The 14,664-nt window shown below is 44.2% G+C and overlaps 1 protein-coding gene across 3 annotated transcripts in view; it reads left to right on the top strand.

Moving 5' to 3' along the window:
• LOC132384833 (oxysterol-binding protein-related protein 7-like) overlaps positions 1-14,664 on the top strand; it is a 121,662-nt gene that overhangs the window by 96,587 nt on the left and 10,411 nt on the right. For all 3 annotated transcript variants that reach the window (XM_059956401.1, XM_059956400.1, XM_059956399.1), the window contains 5 exons: positions 904-967; positions 4,698-4,776; positions 6,896-7,040; positions 8,393-8,537; positions 10,011-10,137. In XM_059956401.1, coding sequence (XP_059812384.1) covers positions 904-967; positions 4,698-4,776; positions 6,896-7,040; positions 8,393-8,537; positions 10,011-10,137 — 560 coding nt within the window. The remainder of the gene's footprint in view (positions 1-903; positions 968-4,697; positions 4,777-6,895; positions 7,041-8,392; positions 8,538-10,010; positions 10,138-14,664) is intronic.

The following is a 14,664-nucleotide window of genomic DNA, read 5'->3' as shown; positions in this document are numbered from 1 at the left end:
TTAAATATCTGTTTCCACCTTAAATATCTAGTGATCTGGCCTGCGGCACCTGCAGGGGTAGGAAATTCCAGAGGTTTGCTCCCCTCTAGAGGAATAAATTTCTACGCACCCCAGTGAAATGCCCTGGTTCATATTTTTACTGTTGTGCTGTATATATTTCATTTAGCAGTCTATTCTGCTCCAGCCTGTTTGGGTTATCGACGATGAGGAATATCTGCCATCTGATTAGGATGGTAGAACGGCGAGGAAGTGTTTCTGATGAGGGACACTAAGGTTGGGCTTGGGGCTTTTGGTTTGGTGGGAGATGAAGAGGGAAGACACTGGGGAGAACCAGTTGTAGGATATGACCCAGTGGGAGACCAGTTTGTTCGAGATGGATTGCGAGCGATGTTCGTAAGGTGGTGTGTGTTCTTATGCTGACCGAATGCCCAGTGCGTGAGTGACAGAGAAGTTCAAGATGAGCTCCAACTTGCGCATGTTTGACTGTTTGATTAAAATGGGCCCTTTTCTGTTGTCCTTTACTAACCCTTAAGTTAAGATTCATAAATATTCCTTCAATTGTGTGCAGTGTACTGTCTGTCATTTAGTGGCACTAATTTGTAACAGGGTATCATCCACACAAACCAGGGTTTGGGGGTGGGAGAGCCGTCTTAATCTTGTGAGTTTGTCCCCTGCCCGAGGTAGAGACGAGCCTGTTGGGTGGTCTCTGTCTGTAGCACATTCCTACGTTGTGTTGGTTGTTAACACAAATGACACATTTCACTGTACGTTTTGATGTACATGGATTAAATGCATCAGAGTCTGAAAAAGAGGGCCTATCGGGGAAAAGGAGGAGGTTGGTGAAGGGGGAGGCGGATCACTCCTGATGTAACACCTCCCATCATGCTTCCTGTCTTTCTGCAGGTTAGTCATCACCCGCCGGTCTCGGTCTGCCACGCTGAATCGGAAAACTTCGTCTTCTGGCAAGGTTAGCAGCGTCAGGGAGTGGGAACGACAACATCGGGGTGGGAGAGGGAAGGGATTAACAGCCTCGTGTTGAGTTCCCGGTTATTTTTCTTTTTCTTGATTGATGATGACTTGCTCTGTCTCTGGTTCTCTGGGTTCTGAGGTAACCGACGAGGCCATTGAGGGATCTGCAAACTCTTCCACCGAGGGGGCAGAAACGCTGACGGTCTGGGTAGGTGGTTTTTGGGTGGAGTAACCCTCCCAGCGTTGGCACAGGGCTCCTGCGCTCCCAGTGCATAGCCTTTGAGTTCCCAGTACCGCCCCATGGTCCAGCACCTCACTGAGGATATTGCATTTTTTTCTCTGTGGGATCTCACTGAGTGGGTCCTTCGGTTCAGAATTGTGAGTCTGCTTCAGGAGGCTGGTGCCAAGCATGCAGTAAAGATGATGGAGCACAGTGGGTCAGGCAATGTCTGTGGAGGGAAATGTGAGTGAAGCAGCCTGCACTGGGTAGCCAGTTGAGTGGAACTAGGGCCTCAGTGCTGAGGATGTTGGTCTGGGGGAGGGCACTGGCATTGGTTTACTCCCCCCCCCGCCCGTAAATTTGGAGAATGCTGCGGAGCTGGTGTTGGTGGCTAAGTCTCAAGCAGGTGGGAGAGTAGGGATCACTGCTGCCCAGTGAGCCATGGGCTTGTGCCAAGACTGAAGTCTTAATCAAGCAAAGGTTATAGACAATAGGTGCAGAAGTAGACCATTCGGCCCTTCGAGCCTGCACTGCCATTTTGAGATCATGGCTGATCATTCACTATCAATACCTGGTTCCTGCCTTGTCCCCATATCCCTTGATTCCCCTATCCATAAGATACCTATCTAGCTCCTTCTTGAAAGCATCCAGAGAATTGGCCTCCACTACCTTCCGAGGAAGTGCATTCCAGACCCCCACAACTCTCTGAGAGAAGAAGTTTTTCCTTAACTCTGTCCTAAATGATCTACCCCTTATTCTCAAATGCCCTCTGGTACTGGACTCTCCCAGCATCTGGAACTTATTTCCTGCCTCTATCTTGTCCAATCCCTTAATAATCTTACATGTTGCAATCAGATCCCCTCTCAATCTCCTTAATTCCAGCGTGTACAAGCCCAGTCTCTCTAAAGGTTGTTCTGATGTATTGAGGGCAGACATGAATTCCACCAATAATGTCTGAGAGTCCGGGACAAAGAACTGGAGACGGCCTGCCCATGGGGTTGGTGTGTGAGTAGGTGGGAAAGGGGATTGTTTTGCTGTTGCTGCTTGTGTTGTAATGCTGAACACTGGGCATGCTGTGTTGGCACCGAGAGGTGTGGTGACACTTGCAGGCTGCCCTCAGCAAATCCTTGGGCAAGTTGGTTGTTAACTCAAAAAACGCATTTCGATGTCCACGTGATAAATAAGTCTGAATCTAATATCTGCCTTTGCCAAGGGGTTGGTTAGGGCTTTCTGGGTTGTGTTGTGAATCTTCATCGTCAGAGGGGAGGTCTGACAGAACCTTTGTCCTGCAGATGTTGCGTGTACTGCCCATTCTCTAGTAAGAGTCTGTCAGTCCTCTCACTATTAATCAGTCTTTTGAGTGTGACCATCAGTGAGCGTTGCTGAGGTTTGAGTGAACTTGGCTCTGAGGTGTGGTCTCTGTATGTGGAATGGTTTCACGTTTACTTCTGAAGGTCAGCTCCACTCCCATGGTAAGATGGTTGCAGTGAGAAAGTTTGAGAGAAGTCTTCGGGACGCTTGACTTCTGCGGTTCCTTCTCCTGCTGGCATTTTCCTGGATCACCACTAGATGGTGGTGGCACTCCATATGTGGATGACGCTAGTTCTGGAGACTCAGCACAATAACTGGTCTTTCTGGCCCAATCAGTGTTTGCTTCCCAATCAATTAATTAATCATGCAATCCATTAATCTACTCAACACATACATCTTTGGAATGTGGGAGAAAACCTATGCGATCTTGGATCAAAAATACGAACACCTTACAGACAGTGGTGGGATTGAATCAGGGTCCCTGGCTCTGTGATAGCATTACACTAGCAGCTATGCTACCCTGCTGCCCACTCTGCAGGACTGTAGACTGCTCTGAATGATTCCATCATCCACTAATCTTTAATTTGCACCTTTGCAAAGGGATGCAATAATTCACAAGAGCGAGCCTTTTGTTTTTACTGTGGCTTAACTAGGCAGTGCACAGGCTACAGATTCCAGCTCCTGGGCTTTGCTGTCTGTCATCTCAGAAGAATTTGAGCCCTTCACTGAATTTGCTGGCCTATAACAGGCTTTGGTAGTCCACTCACTGCAAGTACCCACAAGCATCTCCAGAGGGCACCCAGTGGTTGAAGAGACAAAACCATGCGGGATGCAGGTGGGCATGTGACAATGAGGATGCAATCTGGAAATATCAGATGTTAGATGGCTTTAAGATGGTGGGGGGGGGGGGTCTTCAAGAAGATTAATGAGGCAAGGGTTTATTTGTTTTGCACATTGATAGGTGCTAGGAGTACGCTGCTAGGGAAGAGGTGGAAGCAAGCATTGGTCATGCATTTTAGTAGAAAAAAAATAAAGATGCAGATTATTTTCTAAATGGGGAACAAATTCAGAAATCAGGGGTGCAAAGGGACTTGTGCTTGTGCAGGATTCCCGAAAGGTTAACTTGTAGGTTGAGTGGTCGTAAGGAAGACATGCAATGTTAGAATTCATTTAGAGAGTACTAGAAAAAACAACAAGGATGTGATGCTGAGGCTTCGTAATGCATTAGTCAGACTGATTTGGAATATAGTGAGCAGCTTGTGGCCCCTTAAGAAAGGAGGAGCTGGCATGAGAGAAGCTCTAGAGGAGGTTCAGGAGAATTATTCTGGGAATGAAAGGGTCAATGTATGAGGAGCGTTTGGCTCTTGGCCTGTACTTGCTGGAGTTTAGAAAAATGAGTGGGGGATCTCATTGAAACCTGCCAACTTTTGAAAGACCTAATGGTGGATATGGAGAGGATGTTTCCATAAGTGGGACAGTCTAGGACCAGAGGGGACAGCTTCAGAATAGAAGGAAATCTCCTTAAAACAGGTGAGGAAGAATTTCTTTAGCCGGGGGTGATGAATCTGTGGAATTATTTGCCACAGATGGCTGTGGGGGTTAAGTGAATGGGTATATTTAAAGCAGAGGTTGATGGGTTCTTGATTAGTATATCAAAGGTTATGAGGTGAAGGCAGGAGAGTGGGGTTGAGAGGGATAATAAATCAGCCATGATGAAATGCCAGAGAAGACTCAGTGGGCTGAATGGGCTGATTTTGCTCGCGACAACAGCGCGACAGTGGATACAATCTCACTGGCTTTCCACTCAGCCTTGGACCACTTGGACATCAGCAATTTCTACGTCAGGCTGCTGTTCATCAATTACAGCTCAGTATTCAACACCATCAAATCGTCAGTGCTATCAACAAATTTCCAAGCCTCTGCCATGAGATCTCTGTATGTTCATGAGCACTATCTCGTTATTCCTCTAACTCTCACAAGGTTGAGAGGGATAATAACTCAGTCATGATGGAATAGCAGAGCAAACTGAATGGGCTGAATGGCCTAAACCTGCTCCCATCTCTTGTCTTTTTGCACTAATTATTTTTATTATAACTTATTATGCCTGCACTGTACTGCGATCATAAAACAGCAAATTTCATGACCAATGTCAGTGACAATAAATCTGATCCTGTGACTCTTCCCCTTCTGTTTTCAGACGTGAGGTGGAAGAACAAGTTCTGGGGCAAATCCCTTGAGATCGTCCCCGTCGGGATGGTAAACGTGAGCTTACCAACGTGAGTAGCTAAGTTTTCAAATCCCTCCTGTAGAACAAATGAAAGGAAACTGTTTAGAGAGGCAGGACCAGAGGTCACAGGTTCAGTCTAGCCAGTTACCCACCAGTGAACGCACCCCTACCTTCAATGTACAGAGCAGGAGCACAGAGGGTCAAGGTTCAGCAGCTTGCACTTTCAATAATCTCGCTGTGCTGTGCCCTGTCCAAGGCTCTGCCAACTCCAACCGCTCCCCGAGGAGCAGCAATCTCCCCATCCCCTCCACCACCTCGCACTCTCCACAATCCAGCCAACTCCAGGCTCCTGTGGACTCCCCCGCCTTCCCAGCCCCAACCCTCTTCCACCGTCAGTGGGCCCACTGATCCCAAAAACTGTGCCTTTTGTCTCCCTACTCAATGGTGCCGCCCAGCCTCTATTAGCCCATCTCTTCTCCCGGCTACTACACACCGCGCTCCCATCTTCTTCGGCCCGCTTTAGTCTCTGGATTCCATATCCCAACCGGCTGTGCATCTCCAGTGACGCAAGTTTAATGCTGACGCCTGGCGCTGTCTCTGTGGAGTGTGCAGGTTCTCCCTATGACTGAGTGAACATCCTCCCAGATGCTCAGACTTTGGCGTGCCACGGTAGTGTAGTGGTTAACGCACCATTACCTGCCACTGTCTGTGAGGAATTTGTACGTGCTCCCTGCGACCATGTGGATTTCCTCTAGGTGCTCTGGTTTCCACCCACATTCCAAAGTAAGTTGTGGGCATGGTATGTTAATGCCAGAAGCGTCAGGACACTTGCAGGCTGCTCCTCAGACTGTGTCGGTCATTGAAGCAAACAATGCATTGCACTGTTTCGATGTACATATGATACATAAAGTACTCAGTTTACAGCTGCTGCCACACCTTTGCAGTCTAACACCTTGTGTCCACCACACTCTGTGTAGACACAGAAAGCTCCCACAACCTGCCCTGATTCGGATCTGGACCCGAGACATTGATGGTTCCTTTCACACCCCGCCACCTGCACTATTTATCTAGCAGATTGGTTGATGGTCCCACAACACTGACCAGTTACAGGATAGCTCTATAACTGCCCTGAGGTCATCGCTCGCTCAATTCCAGAAGCATGCTCGTCCGAACATCTCTGTCCCAGGCCCCATCCACTGGTCTGGATGCGGATGCAGATTAATCTCTCTGCCCACTCAGAACAATACTGGTGCCTGCCACGGAACTGCCAGCTACTGTGAAAGATCCCTGCTCTGAACCAGGTCATCTTCTCATGGCTCCCATCAGGCAGGACTTGCAGAAGTCTGAATGAAGTCCCACACCACCAGTCAATTCTTCAGTCTTTCACTGTACCTCGGTTCTTGAGACAATAATAAACCAATTCCAATTACAAATTATCCCCAGAGTTCTCATAGATGAGTACAGCATGGAAGTGTGTCCTTTTGCCCCTTCCTGTCCATCCTGACCCTGACACTGGGCCCATTTGCCTGCATTGGGTCTATATTCGTCCACACCTTTCCCATACAAATGTCTGAAACATTGTCACTATATCTTCCTCCACTGTGTGCTGGCAGTCATTCCTCGTTCAGTCAACACCATTTAGGGCCGGACTTGTGCCCAGACCTGCCACGTGATTGGTCTGTTCTGGGGTTATTCCCGAGCAGACCCACATTGTGGTTTTCTATCCAGAAGAGCTGCCCCAGGACATGTGTGCCAGTGATTTCTTCTGGTGGGCCAGGACATCTGTGGACTCGCCTGCCACCAGCAAGATGCTGGAGGAAATCTGGGTCAGGCAGCATTGGTGGAGAGAAAGGGGTGGTCATTGTTGCTGATCTAGACTCATAAAGGGACTCGACCTGAAACTTCTCCACAGATGCTGCCTGATCCGCTGGGTTTTTTTTTATTCCAGAAGCTGCAGTCTTGTCCATCTTCTAAAGTGCTTGGGTGTACTTTCTTAGAGGTTACAGAGAGAAGGTTGAGAGAAATTGTAAATCAGCCAGGATAGAATGGTGAAGCAGACTCAATGGACCGAATGGCCTAAAACTACTGTGCTTTGTGGTCCTGTGACCTAAATCCTTTTCTGAATTTATTATTTTTCCTGATTGTGTTTCTTTGTGTGTGTCGTCCAGGTTTGGCGATCACTACCAGTGGAACAAAGTGACTTCCTGTATCCACAACATCCTGAGTGGCCAGCGATGGATCGAACACTACGGCGAGGTGGTGATCACCAACACCAAGAGCAGTGTCTGCCACTGCAGGCTAACCTTCTTGAAGGTGTGTTCCCCTGCCAATGTCTCAACTGCCTGCTTTTCAGCTATGTTTGTTTAGCAGCGTGAGGGCAGGTGGTCAAGGGGCTGGGTGGAGAACGACACTGACCACACGAAATGCCACGTCCTTTACTGCTCTTACTCAGGCGAATATCCTACCAGGCACCGACAGTTCTCGAGCTGAAAGCTACATGGACTGGGAATTTATTCCTTGGAGTGTAGGGGATTGAGGGTTGATCTTATGGGGATGTATAAAATCATGAGGGGGGGATAGATAAGGTGAATATGCAGTCTTTTTCACAGGGTTGGGGAAGTCGAGAACTCAACAGTATAGGACTGAGTCGCAAAGGAGGAGGTTTAGGGAACCATAAGATATAGGAGCAGAATTAGACCATTCAGCCCATTCTGTCTGCTCTGCCATTCTACCATGGCTGACATTTTCTTCAACCCCATTCTATCCATGACCATAAGACATAGGGGGACAATTAGACCATTTGGCCCATTGAGTCTGGTCCACCATTCCATCATGATTGATTCATTATTCCTCTCAATCCTTGTAATCTTTGGCACCCTTAATAATGAAGAACCTATTAACCTCAGCTTCAAATATACCCAGCTGTCTGTGGCAATAAATTCCAAAATTCACCACTCTGGCTAACTAAATACCTCCTCATCTCTGTTCTAAATGAATGTCCCTGGATTAAGGCTGTGCCCTCTAATGCTAGAGCTCTCCACCATCGGAAACATTGTCTCCACATCCACTCTATCTAGGCCTTTCAATATGCAATAGGTTTCAGTGAGATTTCTCTCCCTTCCGCCCCCCCCCCCACATACACGCACATTCTGTAAACTCCAGCAATTACAGGCCAGAGCTACTAAATGCTCCTTGTATGTCAACTCTTTCATTCCCTGGATAACTTCATAAACCACCTCTAGACCCTCTCCAATGCCAGCACATCCTTCCTTTGAGAAAACATCCTCTCTATGTTCGGTCTAGTCAGGCCTTTCGGTACCCAGTAAGGTTCAATGAGATTCCCGCACACCCCCACCCCCAGTTCCTCATCCAATGGGAACCTGAAGGAAACCATTTTGAACCAGAGAGGAGATAGTTGCTCATTGATTTTTTTTTTCCTGTGCATGTTGCCCAAGTTTGGTGATGACTGTCAGTGGAACAAAGAGACAAGAGGTAGTTAAGGCCAGGAGATCAACAACATTTAAACATGGGTACATGGATAGAAGTTGAGAAGGATTGGGACTACCTTAGATGAGGTTGGTCAGCATGGAACAGTTGGGCTGAAGGGCCTGTCAACACTGCATGACTCTGACTCTCACTGGGTATGTTCTCTCTTTTATCTCCAGACCAAGTACTGGAGCTCAAATGTAAATGAGGTGCAAGGCTCGGTGCTGGATCAGAATGGGAGGATTGTCCATCAGCTGTTTGGCAAGTGGCACGAGGGAGTTTACTGTGGTGGCCCACAAACTGCTAAATGCATTTGGAAACCAAGTAAGAGCTGCTGTGTTGCCGTCGACACTTTATCAGTGAGGCTAGCCAGCTTCAAGTGCAGCTGTTGAAGCTTGCGTTCTCTTGCCGTGGTCAGCATCCCAAGGCAATCATTTGCATTTCCTGCATCGTGAGCACTAAATCTGTCCCAATCGAAGTGTGGCAACACACACAAAATGCTGGTGGAACGCAGCAGGCCAGGCAGCACCTATAGGAAGAAGTATAGTCAACGTTTCGGGCCAAGACCCTTCGTCAGGACTCATTTACATTTGAGTCCTGACGAAAGGTCTCGGCCCGAAACGTTGACTGTACTTCTTCCTATAGGTGCTGCCTGGCCTGCTGTGTTCCACCAGCATTTTGTGTGTGTTGCTTGAATTTCCAGCATCTGCAGATTTCCTCGGGTTTGCCCAATCAGAGTGTGATTATCCAAGCCTTTCCCCTGCCACCATATCAGGTGCAACACCTGTCCCGACACCTCTTTCCTCGCCAGCATTTAGGGACCCAAATTGCCTTACCAGGTCAGACAAATTAAGTGCATCTCCTCCCACCTCCTTATTTCATCTCCAGATGTGGCCTCCTCTACATCAGTACGAGATCGTGTAGGCTGGGTGACCATTTTGCAGAGCACCGTCACTGCATAATGCAACTCCCAGTTTCGTGGCATTTCAACCCGTAGCAGTTTGCGTAACGCTCGACAGCACCAGCAGTCAGAGTTCAATTCCTGCTGCTGTCTTTAAGGAGTTGGTACATTTTCACCGTGACCACGTGGGTTTCCTCTGGGTGATCTATTTTCCCTCACAGTTCAAATCTTGCGGGTTAGTGTTATGAAGTTGTAGGCATGTTACGTTGATGCCAAAAGCATTTCAACGCTTGCAGGCTGACCAGTGCTATCCTTGGACTGTTGTTCGATAACCCAAGCGATGCATTTCCTTGTATGAAGCAGAATCAAGCTTATTATCACTGACATTTGTTGTGAAGTTTGTTTTATGGCAGCAGTACATTATAAGACATCAAATAATAAACTGCAATAAGCTAACTTTTCTAAGTAAACAAACAAAATACAGTCACTGGAGGCTAGACGTACCTGAATTATGTACATAAACGTCGATCCCAATTAGAGGGTGAAATCTAATCTTGATTCATGGAGTATTCTGCAGTCATCTCCACTCTGGCTGGCAATATAGTAATAGCACTATTTGCAATACGAAACAGCTTTGGTTAAGCATTCTGAGTCCTTTCATTTTGCTGATGAATCCCTGATGTGTGTGAATTGGACATTGCTCACTCGTGTAATTTTAAAAGTTCGATTAAGCTTCACTAATCTCTTCATTAGTTTGTATAAACTTCAGTTTGTGTTGGTGTTTTCATATTTTGAATGCAATAGCCTTGTTTTCGCTGAAACATTTTACTTCAACAAGCATGCTGTATTTGTTGTGGTATTGTTCAGTAATGTAATATTCTTGATTCTCTTTTCAGAACCCATTCCTAATGACCATGAAAGTTATTACGGCTTCACCACATTCGCTCGTGAACTCAACGAACTGACCCTTGACCTTAAGCGTGTCCTGCCCTTGACTGACACACGACTGAGGCCAGACCAAAGGTAGGCCGAAGTGAGACAGGCTCTTTACTCAATATGCCATTAACATTGAGACTGCCGTGGTTCCTCCCAAGGCATCGTTTATCACGTTTCAGCTCCACTCTCAAATGTTCATAAAATATTTGTGCTGCTTTAAGCTGATTCTCTAAGGGCATTTTTTACAAGCTTGAGTTGTGGAATAAACTAATCACAGAATTACAACAAAATAAGAAGCCATTCATCCCATTATGTCCAACACCAAACTCAAGCAAAAATGTAGACATTGCAAATGTTCAATAAAAACAGAAAATGAAGGAAAAGATCGGCGGATCAGGCAACATCTGTGAAAGGATTAATGGTTGATGTTCCAGTCTGAGATCGTCAGTCCGAAGTTCATCTCTCCACAGATGCTGCCTGATTTGCTCTGTTTTCCGGTGTTTGCCATTTTTATCTCTGCAATGTCAACCCAGTCAGTCCCAGATGGCAGGTCCTTCCTCATATCCCTACAGTGTCACATCAACCTCCATTATCTATTCAGTTCTCCTTTTGAAGCCAAGTCGGCTCTGCTCCCACCACCCAGACAGTGAATATCTAACTGTGACTATTTACTGCATGAAAGTCTTTTCGGGGAACACCACCTGGTTCTGTTGATCTTCAGTTTGAGTCCTCTGGTCCTTGCTCCTCCTGCCAGTCCAAACTGTTTCTCCTTTTTCACTTGTGTTGGACCCTATTCCATCCTGAACACCTCAAATCAAATTCCTTCTCAACTTGAGAAAAGCAGAAGTGTGTAGTAGAAGGTGAAGATCTGAAATAAGAATAGTTTTTTTTTAACAAAGCTCAACAGATCAGTCGGTATCTGTAGAGAGAAGCTATATGAATATTTCAGGTCAATGACCACCAGTTCTGATGAAGTATTAACCGTTGCCTCCTTGTGGATGCTGCTTGACCTGCTGGGCATACCCACAGTTTTCTGTTCTCTGCTTGACCTTCTCTATTTCAAGGAGAACATCCTTGTTTATCCGGTCCTTAGGAAATCTATCTTTCTCTTGGTCATTCTGTGTTATCGATGGAGAGTGGGGTATTTAAGCTAACAAAATTGATTTATTTATAGAAGGACTTGCACTTCTTGTAATGGTTTTCACTACAGCAGCTGAAAGAAACACTGAAGCATCAAAGATTCAACACACACTTATTGTCAAAGAATTTACACACCTTGAGATTTGTCTGCTTACAAAGCAAGGAACCTGAATAACCTAATTTAAACAAAAAAGACCAGAAACCACTGCGCAGAGAAAGAGACGGGGGAGAAAGCACACACACCATGCAAATGAAAAAACGATAGCTGCAAGCCAACAGCGTTCTGAACCAGACTTAGAGTGACCCGGATTAGGTGAACAGGCATTGACCCCTCTCCAAATCGCTCACTCCATCTCCGGCAGCAATATGAACTCTGTGTGCGACTCCTCCTCAAACAAGTTGTGCCTCGCAATGCCCCAGCATGGCTCATCACCCCACCCGGACCAGCCTTGCCTCTGCCTACCTCCTCACTGTTTGTGGTGGTAGTTCACCGCAATTTCCTTCAGAAAAGATGTGTGTTTAGTCAAATTTCCTTCATTTCGATCTACCTGAAAGCTGTCACGCTCCTTCAGTAGCTCCATCTTAAACCAGGGAGGAAAAAAATCGAGTAATTGTTCCCATGCTACAATTCTAAAAGGAGGACCAACCAATCTTGGAGATACAGTCATAAAGGAGGACTCGTGCATGGAACCAGGCCGTTCTGCTTAAGTCATTCATGCTGACCAAAATGTTAGAGCCTGCCCTTTCCTTGCACACTCTCCAAGGCCTTTGTGTCAACATTGCATCACTGCATGGCTCATAAGCATCTCTTGAACTGAAAACTTAATTTAGCATGTAACCCCATATTGGTTCAGGGCTTGCTTGGGAGGTGGGGGCGTAGGCTAAAGGAGCTTTCACTGCATGTCTTCACCACACCTCATGTAACCATAGACTTGGAAATTTACAACACAGAAGGAGACCCTTTAGTGAAGATGAAAAGTGAACATGAAATTAATCTGTTTCTGGCACTTGTTCCTGCAATCACAGTTCTTTTTTCAAGTTCAGGTTTGTCATCTGACTATATATATTTACAGCCAAACGAAACAACATTCCTCCAACAACACAGTGTACCCACAAAACCTATCTCACACTGCACATAAAGCAAAATATTACCACAAATAGGTTAGTAAACTATAATTCAAAGCGCATTTGGTGTGCAGCATAGGTAAGCAGTCTTGTTCTAGTGACAAGATCTTGGTGGTGGCAGGGTATTCATTAGGCCACTGTCAGGCACTTGGAAATATGAAGGTATTGGCTTTCAACAATCTGTTAGGCCGCGAGTTCTAGGTCTGTTGAATCTCACCAAAATATATTTGGAATATTCGTTAGTTAATAAAATGTTGATGCAAAGCTGGCAGTGGGACAGGTTTTTTCCCAATATTTTGATTTGAGCTAATCAGACACCAGCTCCTGGCATCTAGGGAGCAGGCCTTACTTGCAGTTGGCAGAACATCTGGCTGGTTGACCAAAGATCCAGAGCCATCACAACATAAAGCACTGCTTGAGCCCATTGCATCTGATTCATTTTTCATTTAAAAAATATTTTTATTAATTATTATTGAAGATCAACGAAAAATACATTAAGGTAATCAGTCGGTATGTCATTATGTACAATGAAGAATTGAATTAACAAATAACTGATTAACAAAGCTAACCAATATATCAATAATAAGAAAAAAAATAGTGTTAATAATATTTTTTGAAAGAAAGAAAAGGAAGGGAAAAAAAAGAGCCCCTACTAACTAAGAGAAAATAAAACCCCACTGGGAGCACAACCCTCGAGCTATACGTCATACAAGCTTCCATTAAAAAAAAACATCAATCTGCCAACTCAAATCCATTTAAATAAAAATCAGAAAGAAACCATATTAATTAACTCAAATCAGATGATAGTAGCAGGCAAATGAACCCCACCTTTTCTCAAAATCAAATTGAGGATCAAAAGTTCATCTTCTGATTTTCTCCAAACTAAGGCATAACATCACCTGAGAGAACCATTGTATCAAAGTAGGAGCAGAAGCATCTTTCCAGTTTAACAAAATAGCCCTTCTGGTCAATAATGTAACAAATGCAATTACATGTTGGTCTGATGAAGAAATACCATGAATATATTGAGGGATTATACCAAATAAAACTGTCAATTTATTAGGTTGTAAATTAATTTTTAAAACTTTAGAAATTGTAGAGAAAATAGATTTACAAAAATGTTTCATTGTAGAACACGACCAAAACATGTGTCAATGTGACTCTCTCGGTTTTACATCTATCACACTATCAACATTAGGAAACATTTTAGACAGTCTCTCCTTTGTCAAATAGTAACGATGTATAATTTTAAATTGAATTAAAGAGTGATTGGCACAGATCGAAGAAGAGTTAACCAACTTCAAAATCCACAACCAGTCCTCTGTTATCAGGGTCATGTTAAGCTCTCTCTCCCAATCTTAAGTGAAGGGTAATTGTGCTGTTGTAACGATATATTATTAATTTTCCCAATAAAACCTTGCACTAAAGGGTTCATTTTAAAAATAATACCTAACATGTCAGAATCCTGTATATATGGAAAATTATTTAAATATTCTTGTGAGAAGTGTTTGACCTGAAGACATTGCAGGAAATGTGAATACGAGAGAGTATTTAGTTACTAATTTCTCAAAAGTCATCAATCGGTCATCTTGGAACAGATCCATGAACGAATAAATTCCTTTATTCCTCCAAAGAAGAAAGTTAGGATCACTTAATGAAAGTTTAAATAAATAATTTCAATAAATTAAACTTTAAAAGTTTAAATTTTTTTAAGATTAAAAGAAATTATGAAACTGGAACCAAATTTGTAATGACTGCTTTATCACAGGGTATAAATTTAAATTAGTAATTTTGGCCAGTTGTACAGGTAGAGAAGCGCCTAATAACGAGGTTAAGTGAAACTGTTTCACAGCATTCGATTCCAAATCAGCCCAAGGTGATAGTTCATTTTTATCATAACCAAAAGCACATATAATGCATATTAACAGCCCAATAATACATTCTTAAATTAGGCAAAGCAAGACCTCCATGCTTTTTTAATTTTTGTAAATGATATTTACCAATTCTTGGTCTTTTATTATTCCAAACAAAAGATGAAATAATAGTCAACCTGATCAAAAAAACTTATTAGTTAAAAAAGGGATATTTTGAAATACATATAAAAATTTTGGTAAAATCATCATTTTAACTGCATGAATTCGGCCGGCTAACAAAAGTGTAAGTGGATTCCATCTACAAAATAATTGCTTCATAAAATCCACTAAAGGAACCAAATTAGCTTCATAAAGTTCTTTCTGATTTTTTAGTGATAATAATACCTAAATATTTAAGAGTCCGTGACTCTAAAAGGAATGTCATATATAGAAGCAGAGTCATTTAGGGGAAATAATTCACTTTTATGAAGGTTTA

The sequence above is a fragment of the Hypanus sabinus genome, chromosome X1, assembly GCF_030144855.1.
Source record: "Hypanus sabinus isolate sHypSab1 chromosome X1, sHypSab1.hap1, whole genome shotgun sequence".
Lineage (NCBI taxonomy): Eukaryota > Metazoa > Chordata > Chondrichthyes > Myliobatiformes > Dasyatidae > Hypanus > Hypanus sabinus.
Note: the sequence above shows the minus strand (reverse complement) of the source record. Positions and strands in the feature narration are given on the sequence as shown.